This window comes from Asterias rubens, chromosome 7 (genome assembly GCF_902459465.1).
Source record: "Asterias rubens chromosome 7, eAstRub1.3, whole genome shotgun sequence".
Classification (NCBI taxonomy): Eukaryota; Metazoa; Echinodermata; class Asteroidea; order Forcipulatida; family Asteriidae; genus Asterias; species Asterias rubens.
In genome coordinates, this window is record NC_047068.1 from 14,646,521 (window position 1) to 14,673,136 (window position 26,616).

Genomic DNA, 26,616 nt, shown 5'->3' on the forward strand with positions numbered 1-26,616 from the left:
CATGTATTTGAATTCGAGACCTCAAGTTTAGAATTTGAGGTCTAAAAAATTAAGCATCTGAAAGCACACAACTATACGTGTGACAGGGGTGTTTTTTTTCCTTTATTAATAACTCGCAACTTCGACAACCGATTGAGCTCAAAATTTCACAGGTTAGTTATTTTATGCATATGTTGAGATACACTGTAAGTGAGAAGAATGGTCTTTGACAATTACCAGTAGTGCCTAGTGTCTTTAAAAGTGCACATAACAGAACCAAGGAATATGTCCAGCGAGTGTATAAGATATAGACACTATAGATGAATTGATTGTGTTTACCACACATTGCCTAGATAGTTGCTTGTTGTTATCTGTTGCTTGTTATTCCCTCGAAGTGTTTGTCCTGAATACCTTGCTCTATTTAGAGACAGATATGGCAGGAGTTTGTGTAACCAAACGTGATGAGTTTAAAGGAACTGGACAGTATGGGTAATTACTCAAAATATTGTTAGCATAAAAACTTACTTGGTTACGATCCTCTCTCTATGGTAACGAGTAATATAGAGCTGTTGATTAGATAAGACATTGTGAGAAACGCGGGCTCCTTATTAAGTAACGTAGGTCTCAATCGAATACTTCGGGTAGAAGGGTTTGAAGCCCTTTTTAGGCACCTGAAAGCACACACTTGTGAAACAATGTTTTTTTCGTTTTCATTGTTCTCTTGCAACTTCGATGACGAGTCCATTCGTTCACAGAATTTTATGCACAAAATGTTGGGATATACTGGGATAAAGTGAGATTACTGATCTTTGACGATTACCAAAGGTGTCAAAGACCTTTAATGTGAGAAACTATCTGAGGAATTGGTGACATATCGAATGATGGAATGACCAAGTCCTGTGAGTTGAAATAATCTGAATAAAGTTCAAGTAAATCCTAAATTCGGCGACTCGTATATATACAGACATTTATTTGGGATATATTTTTAGTACTAATTTGTTATCTAAACAAGTTATTGTTACTCTTTATTTTCAGAACCTATAAAGATTTGCCCAAGATTTTCCTCATTGTCGATATAGGCAGCAGCAACGTCACGGTTCCTGGCATCTGACAAGTCATCTTTTAAGGATTGATGCATTCCAGGTAAGCCCAACATCATGGTTTAAAGAGCTAGAAGTTAAGAATTTATACGGAAAGACTCGCATCCTTTCTGACCAAGGGTCGTAAAAGGTTTTGGTTCTCCTTGGTGTGCACGAGGACAGAATTTTGGGGATGGCGTGCCTCCACTTTAAGTGAGGTATGGGGTTAGTTGTGAACCACTGCAATCCTCTATCTTAACAATTGGTCACAACAACTATTTCAGATGTTTTATGGGATGGGTGAAGTTGCCATTCCCCCTACCTTTCCCCCTCCTACTCACCCAACCGTCCAGCCCAAACCAAATTCGATACGTTAAAGTAGTGTTACTACTCTCTTCATGAAAAAGAGTGGGAAAAACTCGTTTTGTCAGCCATACCGCTCTTGCAAAGAGCCATATGACGGACAACTGTTTTAAGAGTGAAAGACGGGTACTTTCAACTCGATTTAGAGTGATACTTCGTTCCAATTTCACCCCAAAATGAGTGACACAGATTAACTTTCACTCTCAAAAGAGCGAAAATGACACCACTCGGACAAGAGAGTGAAATGTTTCATTCTTTTTTAAGATAGTAAACGTTTGGTATTCCCAACGTATCTGAAGTATCTGTATTCCATAGCCAAAACATGGTAAAAACCTATAAAATAAAACCCCATGTTGCTCCCCCAGCTTAACATACCAGATAAGCCGGGGACACACTCAAACGGCCAATCAATCACACAACCAAGTGTCAATAATTGACAAAGTGTAAAAGGTGTTTGTTGGGATCCCACATCTGAAGCACCCATCAATTGCGGTTTAAAAGGGTCAACGAATTCAATCAGTGGGGTTTAGGGTCCACGTGGTTTTTGCAAAGCTCGGATGTTCCTTTATATTATGATACGCAACATCTCTGCGTGATACCCTCCTTTGGCAAGATTAAAAACACACAGTGTTGAGAGGGGAAAAAATGGCCTTGTGATATCCCGGCTCAATCCGGAACCATCATAACATTCCACGCATGTTTCACGCAGAGGTATGAGCCGTCAGATAACAAATTCTGTCACATCAACTCAGCTTGACATAAAAAGAATACCCTGGAAATCGTGTTGTATTATTGTGTTCGGTGGATCGAGCTCTGTTTAATCATGTTGATAAACAAAGATCGCAACCGGTTCCCATTGGGTAAAAGGGGTACAACGCCCATACGATCGTAAACGATAAACACAAGGAGCGAACGCGATTGGACGAGCGGCTCGAGCCCCCATCACTGGCGCTGCTCTCTCATTGGCTGAGTGGCAAGGTCCGTGGTGCTGACGTCATCGTGAACTTTAGCATATAAACAGACCCAGAGGTTTACGAGATTTCAGAAAAACAACGTGCACGCTGTGAGAACGAACTACCAAGTGAGGAAACCCGGTGAGAAATTCAGGGTCAGAATCGAGAAGTCTAGAATTTTAATACCAAAACAAATAGTCTCATAAGGATTTGCAGATTTTGTTTTAGGTTTCTTTGTGAAAGTTTTCGCGGTAAACGTTTATAGCAATGACTAAACCATCGTACTTGATTGTGCTGTTCGTGGTTTGTACCACACTCAGAAGCTGCGTGGTGGCAGTCAGATTCAAGACATTGGCAGGTAAGACTTTAAAGACTTTTAAAGACTGTAAACATAGAGCTAGAACTATAAGTAAGACACCATACAATAAAACTGAAATTGTTTGCTATTATCTGATGATAGCACAATAGATGTGTAGGATTAGAGTCAAATTATTATTAGCTAGAGCATACGGTGGTTCTACTCTCATTGGTTTGGTTATATACCACGGAGGTAGGTTATACCATGGTTATACTGGTGAGTGAGTGTATATTTATGAATAGGTGTATGATGAGCATGGGGGTGAACTGTGGTGTGTGTGAGTTAGCATAGTTTCTTATCTCTAGGGACTTGAATTCATAGCAACATGGGCATGATTTATCGGATTATTATGTGACCCACATTTTGTGACTTCACTTAACTTCACATATAGTTTATCCTGGAAAATCTTATCTGTGTGATTAATTGGGATTGGTTAACTGTAATCTGGAGCCTGTGTTAGGGGTTGTTAGAAGGTCACTGGAGTGGTACGGTGGAAGGGATACCAGACCACTATTACCAGAGCATTAACATTTCCAAGAAGTATATGTAGGTAAAATTAATTATTCAATCAGTATCCTGTTGACTTTAACGGAAGTCACACCTACCTAGCCATAGGCCTATACGATTATTACTACCAATGATGATGTGTATGTCAAATTTAATGCCTACCGGTTGTGTCACTTATGAAGCACATGGCGAGTTCAATAAGCTATATATAGACCATGTAAACCTGTGACACCACAGAAAGGGACACAGAGCCTGGACTTCCTGCAGGCATATGTTGTACATAATCAGCCCACGGGAAGAAAACATTAAATCTAATAATTTATGGAAATTGCACTGTCCGAATTTTGTATCGACTTTTGTATGAAGAAATTTAACACGTCTTAAAATTTGCTCAGTAGTTTTGTTCTTGAATTTATGTGGAAATTGTGATACCAAAATAAAATTTCCCATTGACCAGTATTGATTATGTGTAGTATTATCTGCCAGAATGGCACTGGTACTAGCCTGGAATACACCACAAGTGAAAGTCACTTTCGTTTGTAAAAAAAAAAAATTAAAATGGTCCAAACAAATTCCGTATTTATTACACCACAGTGATGAACAAAGGTCAATGGCCTGTTGGTTTTAAATAGTTATTCGTACACGGTAATTCCAGGATTCTCAGTAATGTTCAAAGCAAAACTTTTACCAACTGTTGCAGCTCCCTCACGAGCTACGCAACTGAAATAACCTTCAACTGTTGCGTCCCATCAAATTGCAATGACAGCCACAGTGGCCTGCCTGGTACATGAGTTTTGGATCCCATAGATGGGCCGTCCCTTTTGTAACATAAACTCTCAATAAAAATTGGGACCGGTCCCTTTCTGTGCTTATATCAGTTGGGACCGGTCCCTTAGTTTGGAGCGGTCCCTTATAAATAGTTTGTACATTGGGACGACTCGTTAGTTTGTATGGAACAATAATACCCAATAATCTGGCATGATGAATATGTGTCCTTGTATTTTGAAGTAAAGGAAATTATACAATGGATTCAGATTTCACAACGAAACACATCCTCACATGACGTTTCGTCATCATTGACGTATGTCGTTACCGATTGTGTATACCCCCAAAGTACATTGTTGTGGTTTGACTTTATGCATGTCGTGACATTTAGGGTCATTAGTAGGGTGACGAAGTCTAATACAGCCAACAATGGGAAACCAAAACCACACCAAGAATTGATTTATCTCCACCTCGATATGATCTTTCAGTGTGGGTAGAAAGAAGTTCTCTCACCCTCACTTATCTTGACTAATATCCGCCAGGGTGTCACTTATTATCGAACAACACAAACTGGCTAATTCTGGATACCGACTTTCACTTCTTGAAAAATCAGGTATAATTTCTGACTTAACAAGAAGTGACAGCCAAGTTAAATGTGTTCTTAGTCTAGACTTCATTAGCGACGTTCGTTTTAGTTACCAATATCGCAACACAAACTACTGTAGAAAAGATATATCACACAAACATGTGTATCGTTTTGATCCATATCCTTCGACAAGTCCCTCCGAGCATCTCTGAGATGAGCCAGTCGGTCGTTGTGAGAAAATACACAACATTAGCATTGGCAATGAATTTAGCAATTTAGGACGCCGGGAAAATTACGTAAGAAACCGGAAATAGAAATATAAACGTGTGCAAACATGAGGTGTTGATTTATTTTTATGATGAATTTGCCTGAAGGTAATGGAAACAATAAATTGTATTTCAGGGCTGTATGCTTCGTTTCAGAAAGGGTAAGGGCACCAAGGCATTTTCTCTTTTGCAAAGGGCACCCTATGAGGAAATGGTAAATTTCTACTGGAGCATTTCAAGGGCACCAAGGCAATGGCAAGGGGCAACGGAGGCAATCGCCTCCGTTGCCTCCGTGAAGTATCAGGCCTGGTATTTATTATCGATCATAAAACAGAAGCTTTGCAATACTTCAGCCCCTCCCCCCCCAAACAATAATTCAAGCAAAATGGATCGCAGCATCAAGTTTCAATGCTGGCATGGAGTGCGCCGGTAGTAAAGCAGCATGACCCGTCGGCTGTTTATGATATTATTCCCGCGCATAGTTTATTTACAGTTCGCATTTCTGCAATACTGCTTGGGTTTTGGCGGCAACTGTTGCGCACGAGTTGGCAAAGTTTATCGTACAAGCAGGTCGATACAGGTGGGTAATTTGTCTCTGACAATCAAAGATCACCCATATATCAAATTTTGTAGATGTGTAAGAACAATGGATTTTTTGTGTCCCCCCCCCCCCATTTTGTATGTTCACACAAATTATCCTGGATGCGCAGTTTTGCTATTCAACCAAACCTTCAGATGAAGCCCTACCCCCTCCACCCCCCCCCCCCCTAAAAAAAACCAAAACACCCTTATACCGATACGGAAAAAGGCTAGAAAGGCTGTTGCTGAAGAAACTCCCTGTGGGGCGCTTTAACAAAGAAACCCTGTGGTGCGGTAGCATTGTTAAGTACCCCACAAGCTGACGTGTGTGGGGGGGGGGGGGGCACACCCATCAATCTTGCTCAGCAATCAAACCATGAACGAGGCAACCAAACTGGACTACTTTACACGTATAGTGTGAACACTATTTCACAATCACTGCGTGCTACCGGAAAACATTGATATCTACTACAATCAATACAGCCTTGACCATGCTGACTGGACATTTCCTTTATTTGTTTGTATTTAAATAAATAATTGTGAATACGGTTTTCCCATCACCATCAGGCCGTACACATTTTTTGAACTAGAGATACCGTGGCGTTTCCCGCTTCTTGTCCACATTAGCTGACCATTTTGTTCAACCTCAACAATTGTCTATTTTATCTAAATAATAAACCACAAGGGAAACTGACTGGGTAAATTTGGGGCATCGGTGTAAAGGAAAAAAAAAAAAAAAAACAGTTTATAAAGAGTGGCGGGAATTTCAAACAGCAATTTTTGCCACGCTGGTGTACTTTAAAAAATAAAATTATAAAAGAGGACTTGAAACCGACCACAAACATGCTATTATAGTTGATGCGTTGTACAACACAGGGTTATTACTAATGCTCGTTTTCGTCAGTGAGTCACAATTATTGCCCCAATATGCAGCAAAGATGATGACCTGGATTGGTAGATGCCCGAAAGGGAGATTTTTATTTTTATGAAAGAGTGGAATTTCATGAAGTCAATTTTTCCCTGGTTTCCAATAGTAATTCATTCGTAGATGATTATTATAAACCTGTACATTTGTTAAACTGTATAGATAATAGTGTGACCATGGAAGTATAAATAGAAGTTTGACTGAATACAGCGATATCTTTTGGTTTTCATGGGTCTTCAAAATGCTAATGTTTTACCTTGGAGACCATCGCTGCAGATGGGTGTAGCGCTATGCGAGCATGCATATAATAATTTTCCCCAACAATTACCCATACTGGATATTCATTGTTCTGTTGAACTTGATGTAGATACTTGGTTTGGTTGAATCTCTAGAAGAGTCAACCGGTATTTACTTGACATTACCGGTGATCAAAACAGCTGTAGAAAAGGGTAACCTTTCGGAAGAGCAAAACAAGAATTACTAGAGAACAAATCGAAAGCATAGAGCCACCATAATACCTCAAATCAAAACACTATTGGTTCTCGCTCATAGACTTCTAACCATAAAAACAGCTGCTGTTGTCAGCTGGTCGTCGTGATGTCACCGTGTGACTTGACACCTCAAGTACCCTATGGGATCGTAAGGGCACCCCCAAGGCAGCAGAGCTGTTCCTCTCGGCAGCATCGAAAACTTGACTCAGAATCACAAGACCCGGGGAAAGAAGGAGAAGATGGTTGCATCATTGGTTTTCATTTCGATCCACGGCTGTGAACCTGGCCCGATGAGACCTTGTTTGTGACCGCAGCGTGGTGAGCCCAGGGGTACCCTGGCGCTCTGCTGGGACCGACCGATGAAAGGTCAAGTTCGAGACCTCGTGGCCGGCGCTCAACTCACGTCATCCGATGTGATTGATATCCCTTTTGTATTACGTTGTGGTTAACGAGAAGCTGTGAGGGATCGTGAATGTCACGAGAAAAGAAAATTATTAAAGGGACTAAGCAATGGATTTTCTGAAAAATACATTTTCAAACATCTAAACTTACAGAAATATATTTTTTTACAAACTGGAAACTTTAATATTATTGTATTTCACATTTTTGTGTTTTAAGTTCGGTTGTTACGCAGGCCCCGTGTAAAATGATTGGTCTAGTCCGCGTAAAATAACACAGAACATACTTATCAAGGGAGACAAAGATTATTCGATGTGGTCTATGCAAACAAACTTAATTATTTGGTAAATAAGAAAACTGTGTAAATGACGGTATATAAATTACAAACTTAACGAGGCCATTAGGGAAGTAATCTGAATTCCCGTTTCAGAAACTAAATTTAGTTCCGTTTGACTATGCTCCTCACATGTTTTCTCTACGTGGCCACGACTCGTAACACCTTGTCCAAATTGCGTTCCAAATTACGAACAAGCCGAAATATTCAAAACATCTGTAACTTGCGTCTTTTTAATTCTAAATTGCCAACAAACTCGACCGAAAAGATGTTTACTGAAGTTCGTTTCTGAATTTGAACATGTGTCTTGATTTTATTGACTCCAAATTATCTCGATCTGTCCCCGGTTTCTTGACCAAATGCTGAGCACATGTTCCAACAGCTGAGGAGATGCAATTATGGTTGGAGAACATTCCTTCATACCGAGGTCGCGAACATGTCATGCCATCTTGCATTCTGTCACTCAGTCATGTGCAAAATCTGCTCAACCTTTCGGCTCTGTAATGGGTGGGGTCCCTGGTTTTGTAAGGAAGAGTGTATTATATAAAGCCAAGAATGCTCTAGAAAATGTTGAGTTGAAACATATGGATGTATTCGGCTTTGCTCTTTTTCGGTACCGCTCGCTATGGAGACCCAAGGACAAAACAAAAATGGAAAACATAAGGACTCTAACGAAGAATTCTCAAGACTAGGTTGCTCCCCAAAGATGTGTAATGTACATGGGAAGGTGTGAAGTGCAGGGATGAAGGAAAGAACAAAAGAATGCTTAATAAGGATGCATTTTTTAGAAAGTGTAGATACAAATATGAATACCGGTCACATATTTGTGTCTCTCCTAAAATGTGAGAATATTGTGACTTAATGAAAACTTTTTTTTCGATGGAGTTAACACTTCTAAAGAACACGTGCTTAGCAAATTGTGTAGAAAGAACACGTGCTTCGCAAATAGTGTGGATTTTTCTTTTCTGTGGTAGTTGTTTGTAATAATCCACGCTATTGTCATACTGACCACCATCCATCAAGGATGCATCAATCTTATCATGCCTCCATGGTAAAATAAATTTACAAAGTACAAAATCATTCACACCGAACGATGCAGGTGTGATTATAATGAAGATCAAAGGAAACCGTATAAAATAAAACACCCTATTAAAAAATTACGGGTCAAGTAAAGTAAACAAAAGAGTCACTTAAAATTCCTTCCATGTGTTATAATAATTCGGGTTTAAACAAAGCATAGAACAGATCATAAAAAAGGCAGGGTCAAACAGAAACAGTTTGCACTCCATTTTATTTGTTCTCCCTTCATTGTTATTTTTTATTTTTTTGTAGAAACTAGCGAGTCGTATCATGTCGTATCAACGTAAGGCATGCCCCTATCTATCGGTCAACAAGTTTTATTCCCGACAACCACAAAAACAACTTGATTAACTCCAGGCCCTAAATCTCTGCGGAATGATGTTATGGCAGAAACACATGTGTGCCGTTGGTAGAGAGGGTTGTTTGGCAACATGTTTGGCCTTGGTGTACCCCCAAGGTTAACTGGGACAGCTGTGGAGTTGAGGTTCCCTTGTCTTTCATCACCTTGCTGAGTGATGGGCTCCTTAACCAAACGGTCCAGGGTCCACGATTCTAAAAGTGACACCAAGGCATGGAAGAAAGTATTACCCATAAATTTGCACCAAAGTGGTGGAGATATTCTGTAGTCAATAAGAAAAGGTCCTTGACTCTTGTTTGTTCGGTTATTTGTCCCTGCACTTGTTAACCTGTTTCAAATGATCTTGATAAGTGGAATTCCACAAAACAGGAACCCAATTACTATCACTATCAGTGGAATTTTATCTTTTGAATGACAATGTTTATTGTCTTTGTGCAAACGCGGGGGAAAAAAAAGAAGTAATAATGACCATTGGCGCTCATTTTGTTTACAAAATAATGACCACCGGTTTGCGTTGGCAGCCTTGTGTAGCATAACAGTAAAAGCCTTGGCTGTCTTGGGTGTCAACCATTAAATTCATCAGTAATAAATGATAATAATGAAACAATTTATATTTGCTGTATTAAAGCTTCTCTTTTGCGATGAAGGCCACCGATTTGTTTGTTGGCAAAGCAAAACTTTCGGCTGTGACATTGCAAAAAAAAGTATATAACAACAAATGGCCAAATTAAACCGTTGTTGCAGTCAGCACAATTGTATAGTATTATCTGGCACTGATTGGTATCTTGTTTTTGCTGTGCAAGATTTGTCAGTACTAACCACAGCTTTGGGGGAAAAGTTTATGAAAGGTTACCACACAAAAATACATTTCTTGAGTTTTCTGGCAGAGCTGAAGAAATAAACATTCCTACATGAGCTTGATTTTTTGCGGTTATAGAGGGACAATCTTCTTAAAACAATCTACATAGCTACATCATACTGTGTTACCACACACCAATTGATTTTCTCCTGTTCACACACAAACAGCTTGGCCGATATCAGGCAGATCGCATTCTCAATTTAATCGAACTATAATCGAACACACTGGAATGTGCCAAACAACTCAAAACTCATTCTTGATAACACATATTTTACTTCATGGAAAAATAACAGCAACTGATAACTAATCTGACTCGGTGATAACACCATTCCATGTTGTAAACAAAAAGCAGAAATATTGGCCAAACATATTCTTTATATCTCATTGATGAATAACCTTGAAACAAAAGGAAGGTGTAGTAGAGAGCTATGGAATTTGTTAACGTCATAAATGACTGAATTTCACTGGACTTACTAATGATTTTCCTACACAAAAGTCAGTACAAACACATTTAATGAATATAATTGCTATCATTATGTTGTGCTCAATCAAACATCCTTGGTTGAGTCACCTCTGTTGTCAAAGGTACATATGTAATTTTTCAAAAGATATGCACAGCAGCTAGGATAGGAACACCACAGAGGAAGTAAGTGTTCCTTCATTCATGGAATGGTATCACTAAGTGAAATTGATTTAACACAAGTTGATTGCTTGTTAGTTATGGGTATTCCCACTCAGGGCCCATTAAAGTACAATATGTACATGTATATAGTATCAGTTTCCCCTGCCCCAAAGTATGCAGAGATAAGTTAATAGGATTGGATATGGTTTTATTTTGTCGATAGAATTAGAGAAGCTTAACTTCAAATGGTATGTTGTATCTTAAATCAAGTGATTACAAAAATATATATTTGAGGAATAGATAGCTAGGCTAAGGTTTAAATACAAAGACATGATTGGAGGTTGTACAAAAAAAATTAGTTGGGTGGTTCATTCTGAAATCTTGCTGATAAAAGGTCATAATCCTGCAGAAATATTTCAATGTCTGAAATCAGGTCTGGGATATTTCAGCTTTGAGAGGGCAAGGCTGTTTTTATTTTGCATCATCATCATCATCATCAAGTCGAGCGCCATCATCAAGTCGAGCCTGCTCAGTGATTTTTATTTTGCATAATGAGGGCACTTGAAAAATCCTAAGTCTACGCGAAAAGTTTTGAGGGGCACCAAGGCCAAGACCAGGGCAACAGGCCATGTGAAATAATGTCTAAGTTGAGCAAATGACATGCTATCCCACAAATCAGTGATATCATTGTTGCTTGTTTTGATGGCAGCAATCAAAATAAGCCTGAAAGTGATTGTGCACAAAATTGTATTCATGTAATAAAACATGATTAATTTTTATAATATAAATCGGTTGGTTAGGGTTGGGAGATAGTTATATGAAATTGTTTAAAACCAGCAAAGTACCTTTCATTTTAACTGGGTTTGAAAAAAGATAGATTTACTGGAGTGGAACTTGAACCAACGACTTTGGGATTAACATACACTTTTCTTTTATCCTCTCCAGAGTTGCTAGAATACCATGAACAGCAACAGAATCCAGGCTCAGACGAGGAGCCAACTTCTACAGTTCACCCAGAACATGAAGGGTTGATGCTGGTCACTTCACAGCCGCCCACTCCACAGCTTCCAAGTGTCCCTGCCCACCACAACCGCCGTCATCATTATCATCATCATCAAGATCCAGAAGTGTACGGCAGTGGAGCGGAGCCCACCTCGATCCTGTCCACCACAACGACGAGGCTGGTGATGGAGACAGAGCTCCCCACGACGACCAGACCAAAGACCACATGTTGCATTCTAGGAGAGCAGGCTGGCATGAAGAGACATCACTGTAACCCTGACAACTACATGCCAAGATTTAGGTAAGAATGACACTTCAGCAACTCTAGACCAATCCAGGGTCAAAGGCCAGCAACTTTTGGATCAGAGGGGGGGGGGGCTATCCTCCCAAATTCAGGCAAAGTTGAGGTAATTTGGAGCACAGCAAGAAGGAAAGAATGGCACGAGAGAGAAACTTAAACTTTTTTTCACATGGTATTAGAAATTGGTAGTTAATTTGGGGGATAAATAGACCCCTCTGCCCTTCAAAAACCAAAGAAAGGTGAACTTATGACTGGCTACACATCCTCGACTCATTGCAATAATTCCTTATCTTAAAAATTTTTGGTCCCTCACCCAGAGAAACTGATTTCAAACAAACATTTCAGAAATTGACAGCACAGAAATATAACTTGTCAAAACCTTTTTTCCCCCAAATTCTCAGAGACTACAATCGTCGCCATAACTTCAAGCAGTCCAACCGACACCCAAGCATAGAGAAGAGCCAATTCGACAAGTGCACCTCCGGTATCATCAGAAGACATGCCGAAGAGTTCAGGACTTGCTGCCAAGAAGCCTATAAGATGTTGTGGCAGCAAGAGAGAGGTGAAGAGAACGTTGGCAACGGCAGGATCCATCTTATTGAGGTCCCAATATAGAACTTTTCAGATTGTTGCTGAGATGCACCTGTTACTTAAAATTTACCAATGACGTATTTAAGAAGCTTGCCATCAAAACTTTACTAATAATATAAGTTCATTAACACTCAACAACTAATAAAGAAAACATGCTGACTTAAAAGAATTAAATCACTCAACATAGATGTTAAAGTTACTGTCAGGCATGCATCTTTTCAGCTGATCAGTGTTTCCCTTTTTTCTTCCTTTTTTTCTCAGCTCCACCATTGAAATTTGAAAAACACAGTACAAAGTCTCGCTGTGCTTGATAAATCCCTCTTTGATTAGCTGCAGTTGCATGCCTGTTATTCACAGACAGTGTGGGCCTTCCACTATATCCCATGAGAAGCCTGGGTAAAGAAGTCATTGTGATACATGATCATTTCAAATGTGCGCTGAAAGGGTTTATGCTAGTGAACATAACAGTTTAAGTTTCAAACTTGCTTCATATTGAAAACTATCAAGCTGGTTATGGTGAAACAAGGGTTTATGCTAGTGGAGATTACAGTTTAAACTGTTGAGGGACTGCATTTTGAAAACTATCAAGCTGGTTATGGTGAAACGAGGGTTTATGCTAGTGGAGATTACTGGTTACACTTTGAAGGGGCTGCATGTTGACAACTATCAAGCTGGTTATGGTGAAACAAGGGTTTATGCTAGTGGAGATTACAGTTTAAACTGTTAAGGGACTGCATGTTGAAAACTATCAAGCTGGTTATGGTGAAACAAGGGTTTATGCTAGTGGAGATTACTGGTTACACTTTGAAGGGGCTGCATGTTAAAATTTTTAAAGGGGGTAGGTTTTTGCGGTTGTATTTTAACCAAAACCTGCTGGAGTTGTTTATGATATCCGTAAAGCAACATCCAAGTATTGGTGATTATCCAGTGAAGGCATCCCTGGTGTCTGACAAAACTGATACTGATCTTCCATCCATGCAAAGTCTCAAATCTTGACCAAAAAAGTACACCATAGTAACCAACCTGCGCAGCAATTTAATTTGATCTCTGACTGATCAATGACTTCTTTCTGCCCACCAAAGCTTCTGTGTATCTTAAACATGGGATCTAATGATTTGTTCACATGTGTAGCACATGTGTAGCACAACTTTCTTTAGGTGAACAGTGCGGTAAACTCGTTCTTTGTACTTGCCGGAACTGTTTACAGAGGTAAAGAATGATGCACGATAGACTAACTAACCACGGGGAATTGTTTCAGATAAAAACCTCTCTTATTGATGTAAGCAAACCAAAGTGTATTTATATTAAAAAGGTATATTTTCTTCTTTCATTTGAATATATGTAATATTGTATATAAATATATTAAGATTTATTGTATTAAAAATACTGTTGTTTGTTGTTGTGGTAACGTAATACAACACACCATCCTAGTGGAAGTTTGGTCTTTACTGGAGTCGGTCATAAACTCAAAGAGCTTTAAACTGAGGCAAAGGGCAAAATACCCTCGCAAAAACAAAACACCACTAAATCAAAAACAGACATTTCAAACTGGCAAAGAATAATGGTCTGGAGTTAACCTTTCATGATTTGTGCTATTAATAAAAAAAATGCTTATGTCTGTTTGGACTGGTGCTTAGATTTGGCAACTAATCTCAAGAATTTAAGATTAAGTTAAGAACTCCGGGGTCAGCAAATTGTCACTGATAATCCTCGTTAAAGCTTGGATTATAAATGACTTATCTAAAGTGAGTGGGTGGTGTGATGTAAACTGTAAATAGTTCTTTACATAATTGTAAAAATGTATAAAGATGACTCTGCAGGTTTTTTATTTGACCTACTGTTGGAACAAGTGGACATCCCTGATGTTTATGTACATTTATTGTTACCTACATTTAAAAGGTGTTGTACTAACTTGCTTGCTTTCTGAACAATATGGTGCATTTTAGGTTATTTTTATGAGACATCGCCACAAGAATCACAAGAATTTGACTATAATTGGGTTGGGGGGGGGGGTAAAAGGTTCAAATCTCACACAAGCAACCAGTGGATTTTCAATAATCAATCAATAACCACCCATTCTGTTTATGTAAAATGTTGACAACTTTTAATATCTTTATTTAATGACGAAGCTACTGAATTAACTTAAATGAAACAATTCTGCAAAAAGGTTCATTATAAAATTTAAAAAAGGTGGGTTGTATAAATAGGATCAGAATTCATAAAGCTGTTAATCATAGAAATCTGCTTTGCATTATTAATAATCTTGCTCAGCAAAAACAGGTCACCAGCAAAAGTGCTATGTAATGTGCACCAGTATTCACTAGTTCCATGTAAATAACTGCTTGATATTAATTTTTGCTGGTGGCTTTTTCTGAAACTGGTTCCCATCTAGAAGACAGGTGCTAACAATGCCCTGTTGAGGCGTACAGGTCACCGGTTTAAGTAAGTGAGGGAACCCTGGATAGATCAGCTGGGGCTGAGCAAACACAACATGGGAAAGTGACTCAACTACCTGTGTATTACCTAAGGGGGTTCCTGTTTATGACCCAGGTTGCCATGGCTTACAGAGGAAACCAGTTGTTATTTTACATCCGATAACCTAAGCGAAGAAGTGCTGGGCCCAATTTTGTAGAGCTGCTTCAAGCAGAATTATGGCTTTACAAATTTCTGCTGAGCAACAATAACCAGGATACCAGTTACAGATGCTTATGAGAATGGTATATAATATTAGCTGGTAACCTTTTTCTGGTAGGCATACATGTAGTTTTGCTGTTCTTTCAGTGCTTATATTAAACTGGGCACTTTGGCAACTCATAATTGCTACTCACACGATATCAATTTAGCAGGGGTCCCTCGCTTCATTTTTCTAGCTTGTAAAATGTACAATGTTAAAGCAAGATTTTACAAGAGAACTTGGACAAAAGAAAAATGGTTTTGTAAAATTTTACAACCATGCTACAATTTAGCAAGGGACCCTTGCTAAATTGCTTTGGTGTGAAAGAGGCTTTACACACTTAGGCTTTCACATTTGAAATGATAAAACATAACAAAAGACCTATTAATTTTTATGACACTTCTAAGATTTAAAAAAATCAGTTAATAATATATCGAGAGGGTTTGATTGGCAACTTGACCAAGGCATGTTGTTAAGTTAAAAACATATGAAGTACTTTGTGAAGATACTTTGTTGGTTGAAGTATCAACACCTTTACATGAACTAAATGTAAGATTTAAAAATATGTACAATTTAAATAAAGATTTTTGTTTTTCAAGATAAAGGTGTGTTTCTGTTCCACTTCTGTTCTACTTCAGTGGTTGTTTTTGTTTCTCAAATACCCCGTTCATTCTTTCGTAAAGTATCTTTGAGCGGGTGCTAGCTAACACCCTGACTTTTTCACGGTATTATGTGCGCCTGCTACTATGGTATTATACAGGATTGGCAAGGATAAAAGTACATTGTTTATTTGTGGTTCAAATAAGAAGCTCATACAACAAAAAATTGTGAAATATTTTCCTCTGAAATTAACTCAAATTTGAGAATAACTGTATCTAAAAACCTTTAAAAAACATTGCAACCCAAGTGTCATGCTGATAATTGCATCCGGCTTTTCACAATTTTTTCTCTTTTATCACACAACAGATTAAGCCTGGGCTTGTTGTTTGAATGATGATTGATCTAGCTCTATTGTTGATCACACAAAACACCTGTGACTATTTTGTCAGCTCAACCAATAACTTGTGTGACCTAACAACAGGACTTGCAATAGAGCACACAAATGCATTGAAAAGCCAACCTACATGGACACGAGAGGTGAACCATAAGTTACTAATGTCTTTGCTTATACTCCAGTATAAGTTAAACAGAAGATGGAAAACATTGCAAAATATACCAGAACTACAATTATATGCTCTCTCAAACTGTACGGTGTATACAATTTGTTGGGGTGTGTTTATTTGCAAAACAGTAAATTGTGAATGGTTATTGTAATGCAGCAGTCACCAGCTCAACACATGGGCTTGTACAATTTGTAAACTAGTCCTAGGAGATATTACAAACTTAAGGGTAGTCCTAAGTTAGGAAGAGTAACTCGAGATAAGACTGTAGTCCTAAATCTTTGTGAAATTGACCCCTGGTCAAACGGGTATGGGTTTTTATAAAGTACATAATGTCAAGCTTGTAAAGAACGGGACTGTTTGAAATAATACAAATACTTTCAAACAAACCTTCACTTCAGCAGACTTGTCAACAAACAGCTGTCTTGTTAACATGTTCACCAACAGAGGGCGCTCTGCAATCACAACAGTTACTTATTCTTGACTTCATTTGCTGTTGTTGTTTCTTTATGATACCATGTAAACACCCAGCTTGAGTACCTCCAGTTGTTGGGACGAATCTAGACAAATGCATTGTGTTTAAAACAAAAAAGGATTAACATTTGATTCAAACACAAAAAAACACTTTAGCTTGCGTGTGTGTCATGGCCGAGTAGTTAAGAGCATAGTTCTGGTGGCTATTAGTCATCAGAGTGAGGGTTAGAATTCATGTTATGACACTTGTGCTCGTGAGCAAGATACTTTACTATAATTGCTTCTCTTCACCCAGGGGTATAAATGGGTACCTGTCGATAATGTATTTGAAAAAGCCTTTGGTGCTCCACTGCAGCCCAGGGCTGTATACACCCAAGTGAGATGAGAAAGATTAAAGGAATGTTATTTTCACAATGGTCCCAATAATAAGAGCACAACTGTAAAGCGCATTGATACAGTTATAGTAATGGGTGCTAATAAGAACTTGTTATTACTATGTGTATGTGTGAGGATCTTTATGGTAAAGATGAGCAAATAAACATGAAACCAGATGTAGGTTTACCTTTAAATGGCGAGTCTTTTTGATGCAAACTGGAAACAGCGGACAGGCAATCTTTAATATTCTCAAACCTGGAAAAATAATGTTGTAAATGATAGCATTGATTTTTTTTTTTTAAATACACGAAAATTGTCAACAGTTTCTTAATTGAAGCACAGAATAAAAGCTTTGCCTATAAGCAAGTCCCCCTGGTTTTTTTTTCTGGTGTAAGAAAATGAATTGGAGCTAACCCAAGGAATAAAACAGCTCATATAAGACAGTGGTGTGGCTAGGAGGAATAAACAATTGCCTTTTTTTTTTTACACTATTGATTAACAAATATTGCTTTTGTTTTTCAAAGGCAATGGGAATTGGCATGGTGTGGATCATTATAAGGAGTAAAACGTTGGTTCTGGGAAGAACTGTGGTCTGGACATTTCAAACGGTATACCCTGCTTGTCTTCCTGGTCTAAATTGGAAGTAGAAACATTTAGGGGTAAATTAGTACCATCTTTTTTTATTTTTTATTTTATTTTTGGTGGGGGAGGTAAATCAAATCATGGTCTTAATAGATGTTAAATTTGCATCGGGGATAAAGAATATTATTATTTTTTTTTTTTTTTACCCATACATCATGGTCGCAATATTGACCCAATTCACCTGACCTCATTATCAGAAAAATCTTGGATGCGCCATTTTGGTGGTCAATAACACTGTGCGTTATTCAGTGAAGTGCGCATTTTAGGTGATGCGGCGTTCACAGGTAGACCTATTGACCACCAAAATGGTGAGTGTGGCACAGTCAGCGCATGACCTGCGTGCAAGGGGTCAATACCCCACTTGGGAGAGCTTGATAAGTTTGACTTACCTTACAAATGCAATTCCAATGCATTTCTGTGTGTCATTGTCTCGAAGTATATGACAATCGACTACAGGTCCAATTCTAGACATAAAAGCTCTCAAGTGATCGTCTGTAAGGTCCTCAGGTAGGCTGTCTAACTGGATCAGATTGGCTCCTGTGGGTATGGTCTGTTATCAAAAATAAAATAATTTAGATGATACTAAAAAAAGAAAAAATTGGTGTGTTTTACCCTTCAACGATGTGTGTTTCAAAAGGTGTATTTTTTAGGATATTGGTGAAAATCTGGAGCGTAATGTCCCTGCAGGATTCCGTATTTGGAATACACAATTTGAGTAGTGTTTCATGCAGAAACTGTTCACAGATTGAAAGTTTTTGAATCACTCTCTGTGAAACCACATTCCTTTGAAGGGAATTCTTTTCTCAAAATGTTCAATATTATCAACAGCTGCATTGCTTCTTACAAAGTCAATTTTTATGATCAACAATTTTTGGGGGGTAATTACCAAAGGTATACCCTCCCTTTAAAGAGGGGCTCCCAGGTCTAATTCAGTTTGGTGATGCACTCATTCTCCAATAGATAAAGTCATCATTAAAGTGGGGGGAAATAACAAGTCTCCAAAAATGGTGTAAAGTTTCAATATAGTTGATACATAACCCATTCAAAATACAATTAGAAACAAAACCAAATGGGTCTGTACATTCCAAAGAGGAATGATGAATCAATCAAAATGACAATTCAATGTCATTTTGATTAAATGTTTTGTGTTATATGCACTTTTTGAGTTATTAACTTTTATAAGCTTCATGTTTACCCCTTGTTGATTGCGGCTTTCTTGACTCCCATCTTCAACCCTAGACAGAGGCACAGCAGCTCCTTCACTCATCTCAACTCCCTTCTTCTCCTGCTGTGCAGGCTCTTTTCTCTTTTTCGTCTTTCTCCATTTCTTGCTTCCAGGGCTGCTTAATCCTCCACTTGCATCTTTCCTCGAGCTGCTTTCGAAACTTGACGCAGAAGAGATAGTTTTCATAAGATCCTGCAGACTAAGCGGCTTCTTTGGGTAGGTGTGGGTCTCCGCTTCATCGTACCTCCCTCCCTTCTGACCACAATCGGATTGACAACCGCCGCCATTAATGTCCGGCCATTGGTCCATCCTGTTGAAATTCAAACCTGGCGCAGTCTGCATTGAACGTATTGAGTGTGGTGCTTGCCGGGGGGTTTCAAACGGATTAAAGGCCTCTCTACCTAAAGGCTCCCCAAGGAACCTCTCCATGAGGCAAGCCTTTCCTTCCATGATTTCAGAAGTGAGCCCTCGTGTGTTGGCACCTAGAAAGTTCTTTTCCAGGGTCCTGCAGCTCCGAGGTTGTTGATTTTGGTGGACTCTCCTTGAGTTGTTGTAGATGGGATGGATTGATAATGGGAAATCAGCTTCGATATCTTGTAATCTTCTTCCTCGGCCAGCAGATTTCTCCGAGTTGACTTGGGCCCTGACAACATTCTACACAGAACAACAAATAATCATTAATCATACTAATGATACTCGGTTCTTATCCAATGCAAATACTTTAGTAGCTGAATAAAGATGCTTCATTTTACACTCAAGCAACCGTGTGCAGCATGATGTAAACCATTACACAATGCTATGTAAATAAATGGGTGGGTCTCAAAAACATAGATCCCAATAACTTGTAGACAAAAATATCAAGGGCTTTGAGATGCCCTCGGGTGTGATGAAGCACTGTGTAAGATTAAGAACTTCGTATTCATTGTACTAAGCCTGGGCGACTAGTGCTACTAGTGTCGAAGTCGCGACTATTGATTGCTTAGTCGAGTCATGACTACCGTTTTTCAGCTACTCGGTTAATCGTGCCGACAGGACTACTAAAAAAATGGTGCCCACTCTGCTTGTTGAACCAATTGTGTCGCTCATGACTATTCACAAAACACAGTCAGACATCAATAACACAATCCTTCAATCCTTTCAGCAAGAATTTCACTCTATTGCGCCTGCGGCAAACAATTTGTTGCAATGCATCATGGGAATTAGTCGCCACTACTGTCAAAGACGCGGCTATTTAAGGAGCGACTAGTCAAGTAGTAAATTCCACTATTCGCTCAGGCCTAAATTAGTATTGTTACAATTTAAGAGAAAAAGAATACCTTGCGTCTGAGATTTTCATAGTAGGCTTGTGGTAATCTAATATCCCTTGGGTTGGGGGTCTGGCTGCATCCACGTCCAACTGCCACTACATACTTGAATGGTGTTGCTATGTGATCTGAACCACTGTCTTCAGACTGAAACAAAGTAGGTAGAATATGTAGTTACATTGCCTGGCCTGTATGCTTTGTTTGTGAAAGGGTAAAGGCACCAAGGCATTTTTTCATTGGGAAAGAGTACCCTATGAGGAAATTGTCAATTTCTACTGGAGCATTTCAAGGGCACTAAGGTAATGACCAGGGGGCATGGACTGCGAAGTATCAGACCTGCATTGCAAAACATGAATTCTTATTGAAGTCCCAACTCAGCAGTTTTCACAGAATAACCATCAAATGACAGAGCACCAGGTTACATATTATTAGTCTTTGTTTCATTTAACAAACGACTTTTATTGGTAGTTGCAATGGTAGCTTTACGATCCATTGCCAAAATTTCATTGGATGATCATAACCCTCCATCCTCATTGACCGTCGGGAGGATGTCCGAGGCCGTCACGATTCTTGTAACTATGGATGTTTCACGTCAAATTACCCACCATAAACATGTTTTCTTCTAACAGCTCATTTTCAAGTTCAGACAAGTCTTTAATGTTGAATATTGGTTCAGCTACACTTGTAGATTTTCCATGTTCAGCCATAGAAGGTGTGCTTCCAGCACCCTGACCCGAGTCATTCATAATCCTGTTTCTTTTTCCCTTGAATTGGGCAGAGTCAAGAGTTATTCGTCGGAAACTTGTCTGAGATCTAAGAATAAGAAAAAAATGTGTAAATCAGAAGTGAAAAGCATACAGAGGTGAATCTGAATGCAAAAAGTTCCAGATAGCAGTTGAGACAACACACCTCAAATCTAGATGATGATATAAAAAATTAAGGATTATCTTAATTAAAGAAGATGTGTTAATAGATTTGTATTAACCCCTTGCATGTGCGTTAATTGTGCGTCACCCTGGTCACATGCGGTGACTGATGCCACGCTCACCATGTTGGCGGTCAATAGGTTTATTTGTAAACGCTGCGTCGCCTGCGCACTTCACTTAATAACACACGTTGACATTGACCACCAAAATGGCGCATCCAAGATTGTTCTGATGATGACGTCAGGTGAATTGGGTGATTGGGTCAATAGCCAAGCCTCCTCATTTCAGGGCCTACACTATTACCACAGAACTACAAAAACAGTGGCAGTGCCCCAGACTGTTTGAAGCCACTATACACTTTCGGTCCAGAAAAAAAAATTCACAGGTTTGTTATTTAATATAAAAGTTGTGCACACGAAGTGTGGGACTTGGACAATTACTGGTTACCGAAAGTGTATAATGGCTTTAAATAACTTTCTGGTCGCAAAATTGGATTACAATAAAAAAGTTAAAACAGTTTAAATGTTTTGAATTTAATGTCTTTATCTTATTTATTTATTAAAAGTTATTATAATTTATAAAGTTTAGGGTTAGCATGGTTTTACTTTTTACCAGTTTAAAAATTAATTACAAAAATCGTGTATGAACACTTACTTACAGTTACACTACAGATTAAACATTTAAAACATTAAAACAGTCACATTTCACAAAACACTCGGTGCAAATAGGCCTAACCTTGCTTTTTTGACGGTCTGCCGGTACTTTTATATTATGTCTATGCATCATGGTCACATGTTGTTTGTGTCGTCTGCTAAAAAGTTCACTACCGATAATGGTGCGTCTTGTCTTGTTGTCATACTGCTTTTTAAAAGAAAATACTAACTTTGGTACAAAACATGTTTAAGTTTTGGTAAAAAAGGGATAGAATGTTAATTAAATAAATAAATTAAAACGCTTAAACAACGTGTTTACAATTGTTTGTGGCTTTTGTCTACTACTACTACATACTAGTATGGTACTTATAGAATACATAATTCAGTATATAGTCGCAATTTAAAATGTGCGCCTGTATTATTTACTTACTCAGCAGTCATGCAGCAGGCTATGGGGTTCAAAGGTCACACGTACACTAAACTTCGGGAGTTCAATCGTAGAGAGGTTGCCAAACTCAATATGCAAGATGTCTGCTATGAATTTTGGACAAAAGAGCTTCAAACCTCGACCACCTGAAAAGGGCAGCTTTCCTTTGGATCACGATGGTAACTGTTCTATTGTTCAATGTTTACGAAAATATTACTGTAAATCGGTGTAAAGCTGTCCTTCTTGTGCGTGGGACGATCGACTCTCGATCGAGCGCCCCAAAATGCTCAGCTCCGGAGTCATTCCGCCCTCAAGCGTCAAGTATTAATTTTATTATAATATATAATACTTTTTCCAAGTTTTGCTTGAAATCACCAGCAGAACTGTTGCTTTACCCCCATGCTTGAAACCATAAACAAACACTAAAAATGAAATATCGTAAACAGTGTGTTTGTAAATTGTATTGTTTTGTCTGGACTCATAGTATAAAAAAAGGAGTAACTGGGGCTCTGTTTCATCAGTGTTTGCATGTGTTTGTGTAGACACTACTTATTTTTTAACAAGAATTGCTATAAAAGTTAAGTATATAGGCCTGCATTTGTGGGGTACCGGTCACTTCGGCACCTTGCAAACTCGGCACCTTGCAAACTCCGCACCCACAACCTCGGCACTTTGCAAACTCGTCACCCACAAACTCGGCACATGTACAAATACAAACTCGGCACTCAGTTGAAAAAGTTCAATTTTCACACTGTGTGGTGTTATATCAGTCCCACCATCATAGTCCCATAAAAAGCTTGATTCTGTGCCGAGTTTGTTTGGTGCCGACATTCTTGGTGCCGAATGGGTGCCGAGTGGGTGCCGAGTGTGCAAGGTGCCGAGTTTGCAAGGTGCCGAGTTTGCCGGTGCCGACTTTGCGAGGTGCCGAAGTGTCCGGTATTCATTTTGTGCATGCATTTTATGTGAAAGAAAAATTAAAATGACTGAGGTGAGCAAAGGACAGAGCCCCTGTATTCTGTAAAGCCCCGTTCATACTTCCTGGGAATGCGAATGCGAAGCAAATTAGATGTGAATTTGACGCCACAACTCTCCTTTTGCAACGTATTCGCAAGTGAATTGAGCAGAGTTGAATTGAACTGCTGTGAATTATTTGTTGCGAATTTGTGACGTCAACATACGGATGAACCAGGTTTTACTGGGTCTAGTTTTCGTCTTGATTATGGACTTTGGTTTGTTGAGGATCGGAATAACAAGCTGGAATTGAGTTATATAAAATTGTATATATTAAATTTTATTACTTTTGTTGTCTTATTTCTCCTTCTGTCGTCCCACACAGCATCAAAACACACACAATGTCAACACATCAAAAGAACACAACTCAGTTCCATGAAGCTCAATTTTGTTTAGGACAATTCTCTGTTTCTATTTAATTCAGCTTGGCCTAGTCTATATCAACTGATCAATGACAATTTAATTTTTAAAGGTACTTTATAAACAGTCAGATGCTGCGAAGCTTTCCACTAAATACTAGTGAATTTATGTGTGATATTTAGCCCCAACAGATACAAATCTAAGTTGAGTTTTTTACTTTTAAATCTTTGTCTGCAATGAATAAACAAATAAACAAATTCCAGGCCAAGGAGTGTTAAAGCTCTGTTTGTTTTTTAACTAGATATTTCATAATATATGACCTCCTTCCTCCCCTCCCTTATTATTCTTCTTAGTAATCTTTCCCAGTTTGCAGGGTGTTCTGTAGTTACTTTCAGTTCAAGTCTGTTTACAAATGTACTGTTCATTGCAGGTGAATGCAAGAAGTTTAAACAGCTTTTTATGGAGTGCCTAAGAACAAATAAAGGCGATAACAAGAAATGTCGTCTCGAAACCAAGGATTACTTGCAGTGCAGGATGGAAAGGTATAGCATTTAATCTTTATTAAATATGTAATAACGTATGGTTTATAGTTTTGTTTGTTTCCTTTTTCATTAGTGGCCAACTGCCAAATTATAAACTGGCACCTTTGTTGGTTGTATCAAGATAAAAGGCCCATACCCCACCAAATTATTGGTTTAATTGTAGAGAAATTCGATTAGTTCTTCATGTTACAAATCATTATTTGAATGTTTCTGGAAGATGATATTCATTCAATTTGTGAGAAATTTATGCGTCTATAATTTATCAGTCAACGAGTAGTACAGGCTTGTCGAGACCAGCAAATTAAGAAATCACTACGTCCGTGAAAGAAGTTAATAACGAGGAAGCCCCTCGATCCACTAAGTGAAAGTAGTTGTCTCCCAAGCTCAGAAAATATACTCTTCGGTAGTAGATTGAATAACAAGACAAGTTCTCAAAGAACATAATCTACACAGCAAAGAATGACGTTACCGCAAACCAAATATCCATTTATCATTTAAATTAATAGAGGGCCTACATTATTTATTTTATGAATGAAATTTTGTTTTGTTTTGTCCACTAGTGACCTTATGGTAAAAGAGCCTTGGAAGAAGCTTGGGTTTGCGGATCTTGAATCAAAGAAAGAGAACAATGGCCAGCAATGAACAGCGAGGGTGCCAGATATCGCTGTTCTCTGCCATTTGGTCCAACAACCTCAAAGGGAACTGTATATTGTCTCTCTGTGATTTATCCATTGACGAGTTCGGTTTTTTAAATGCATTACGCATGTGAACTAGAGCAATGATGGTGGCCGGCAGGAGGCAGATCAAATGAAACGGAGGAGAGAACTCAGAAGACCATATTCATAATCAAACTGAGTTGGATGAACGGAAATATCTGGTTAAATGAAATTAGCACTCACTCCCCTCCATGCTACAAATGGAAAACTTTCAACCAATGGTTTGATTGTGAGAGGACAGAGAACTGTGGCGACTTGACAGAAGATGTATCCATCAAGCACTCCAACGACCAGCTTGACGATCTCGTGGCGACTCTTGTAAGACTAGGGCAATTTGCAAATATAGGGCAAACTTAATATCAATAGAGTTGGGCCATCCAAGGTGTAAAGGCCCGGGCACGCAGGCCTCGATAACAAGAACAATAATGAGAATTGAGAATGTTAACAATGCATGCCCTCGATTGGTTATTCTGCATGGAGCATTTCAACCGATAGAGTTCGTTCTCCTTGGGTCGTGATTGTTTTCGTTATCGCCGCCGTGTGACTTGGCCAACTTAAGTAGTTGGGCTGGCGGTCAAACTTGAGTGTTAAGGCCAACTACTTAAGTTGGGATGGAATATCTTTATTCTTTACATAAAATTTGACTCCCAAAATAGTATCATTGCAATGGTTCAATATCAGCTCTTATACACGTAAATCATGATTGGCATTAAGAATCTCTCTGACACTGATTATTGAAGAATCTTATTTTTATTATGATTCAAAACTCTTTTAAGTCCAATATTTTTGAAGTGAGAGCTCATAAAAAAGTTGGTTCAACCAGACTACATTAAAACATGTCTTAAAAAAGAGAAAAGTTTCATTGGAGCAAAATCGTTTCTTTTATTGTAAATCATTTTACAATTTTTAAGAAAACTGTAACAAGATGTATGATATTTTAACAATATAAAGTAATAGACCAGAAGGGAAACCGAGTGGTTGATTCTTCATAGGGTCATTCCGTGTCAAATCAACCAGTGGTCCCCAGGTGACCCTCTCAGATTTTGATGAAACTTCATCAGAATGATTGGATGTTGCAAAAATGAACACATACAAAAAAGCTAAGTCATATTCCATGTCGTTTTCGAGATATGACCGTTTGAAATTTGGCCGAGGCGGCCATTTTGTGCTCGCGCGAGACGCGAAAAGTGATTTTTGTGATAATTTCCGACTTTGAAAGCTCATAATTTAATTATTGTACCAGGTAGAGAGCTCAAATTCAGTATTCCATCTTACTTTTTGCCAAATTTCATGAATCTGCACTCAATTTAAATGTATTTCCTTTAATTTTCTAGTTATGGTCACCCAAAGTAGGCACTTTAATCAGCCGAAAATGTTTTTTGTGATTTTTGGGGTCACCCTGTGCCCACATGAGGGGTCAAATAAATCCTATATTCCCTAGGTATTATCTATGGGTGCATGTTTATACCCATAAGCAATTATAAGCTCACCAATGCAATAATTTAGAAATAGCATGGGCCCAAAGTTGGTTCCAGCCAGAAAAAGGTCAAAAAGACCCCGCCCGTCTTGACCCCGGTTGACCCCGCGATCAATTGAAATGTTTTTTGAAATTGATACCAGTTAAACATATATATTATATCTACTTATACACCAATTTTCAGCTTTGGCACTCAACTCCTTCATGGTGTGGTGGCAATTTGAATATTATATGTTTTTGGCACATTTTAATG

General features: G+C 38.6%; 3 protein-coding genes across 6 annotated transcripts; 2 read left to right on the plus strand and 1 right to left on the minus strand.

Annotated features, from left to right (window-relative positions):
* The first annotated feature begins 1,028 nt into the window (after nucleotides 1-1,028).
* LOC117292155 (cytochrome c oxidase assembly protein COX19-like) lies at nucleotides 1,029-25,871 on the plus strand. Of its 3 annotated transcripts, none has more exons than XM_033774094.1 (4): nucleotides 1,029-1,122; nucleotides 22,268-22,436; nucleotides 24,059-24,170; nucleotides 24,731-25,871. In XM_033774094.1, exons 2-4 carry the CDS (start codon nucleotides 22,358-22,360, stop codon nucleotides 24,810-24,812), a joined length of 273 nt encoding a protein of 90 aa, XP_033629985.1. In that variant the 5' UTR covers nucleotides 1,029-1,122; nucleotides 22,268-22,357; the 3' UTR covers nucleotides 24,813-25,871. The 3 variants fall into 3 exon arrangements, with proteins under 3 accessions (XP_033629985.1, XP_033629984.1, XP_033629983.1); XM_033774093.1 differs by having other exon boundaries at nucleotides 1,030-1,122; nucleotides 22,265-22,436; XM_033774092.1 differs by lacking the exon at nucleotides 1,029-1,122 and adding an exon at nucleotides 21,947-22,012 and having other exon boundaries at nucleotides 22,265-22,436.
* On the plus strand, nucleotides 2,482-14,577 carry LOC117292153. Its single transcript, XM_033774088.1, has 3 exons — nucleotides 2,482-2,732; nucleotides 11,449-11,806; nucleotides 12,208-14,577. Exons 1-3 carry the CDS (start codon nucleotides 2,642-2,644, stop codon nucleotides 12,419-12,421), a joined length of 663 nt encoding a protein of 220 aa, XP_033629979.1. The 5' UTR covers nucleotides 2,482-2,641; the 3' UTR covers nucleotides 12,422-14,577.
* On the minus strand, nucleotides 13,529-22,343 carry LOC117292150. 2 transcript variants are annotated; one of them, XM_033774085.1, is made up of 7 exons: nucleotides 22,261-22,343; nucleotides 20,857-21,064; nucleotides 20,264-20,398; nucleotides 18,918-19,601; nucleotides 18,112-18,272; nucleotides 17,268-17,335; nucleotides 13,529-16,791 (listed from the first exon to the last, which is right to left on the minus strand). In XM_033774085.1, the coding sequence occupies exons 1-7, from the start codon at nucleotides 22,269-22,271 to the stop codon at nucleotides 16,739-16,741; spliced, it is 1,320 nt and encodes a 439-aa protein (XP_033629976.1). In that variant the 5' UTR covers nucleotides 22,272-22,343; the 3' UTR covers nucleotides 13,529-16,738. The 2 variants fall into 2 exon arrangements, with proteins under 2 accessions (XP_033629976.1, XP_033629977.1); XM_033774086.1 differs by lacking the exon at nucleotides 22,261-22,343 and adding an exon at nucleotides 21,913-21,994.
* Nucleotides 25,872-26,616: the final 745 nt, after the last annotated feature.

Excerpts from the sequence above, each read along its gene's own strand:
- LOC117292153 (XM_033774088.1), top strand. The coding sequence starts at position 2,642 with ATGACTAAACCATCGTACTTGATTGTGCTGTTCGTGGTTTGTACCACA. Across the intron at positions 2,733-11,448 it reads CAGATTCAAGACATTGGCAG|AGTTGCTAGAATACCATGAA; the intron begins GTAAGACTTTAA and ends TATCCTCTCCAG. Across the intron at positions 11,807-12,207 it reads AACTACATGCCAAGATTTAG|AGACTACAATCGTCGCCATA; the intron begins GTAAGAATGACA and ends CCAAATTCTCAG.
- LOC117292155 (XM_033774092.1), top strand. The coding sequence starts at position 21,962 with ATGGTCACATGTTGTTTGTGTCGTCTGCTAAAAAGTTCACTACCGATA. Across the intron at positions 22,437-24,058 it reads CTTTCCTTTGGATCACGATG|GTGAATGCAAGAAGTTTAAA; the intron begins GTAACTGTTCTA and ends TGTTCATTGCAG. Across the intron at positions 24,171-24,730 it reads TTGCAGTGCAGGATGGAAAG|TGACCTTATGGTAAAAGAGC; the intron begins GTATAGCATTTA and ends TTTGTCCACTAG.
- LOC117292150 (XM_033774085.1), bottom strand. Across the intron at positions 20,399-20,856 it reads TAGAAGAAAACATGTTTATG|TCTGAAGACAGTGGTTCAGA; the intron begins GTGGGTAATTTG and ends ACTTTGTTTCAG. Across the intron at positions 17,336-18,111 it reads ATTGGAATTGCATTTGTAAG|GTTTGAGAATATTAAAGATT; the intron begins GTAAGTCAAACT and ends TTATTTTTCCAG.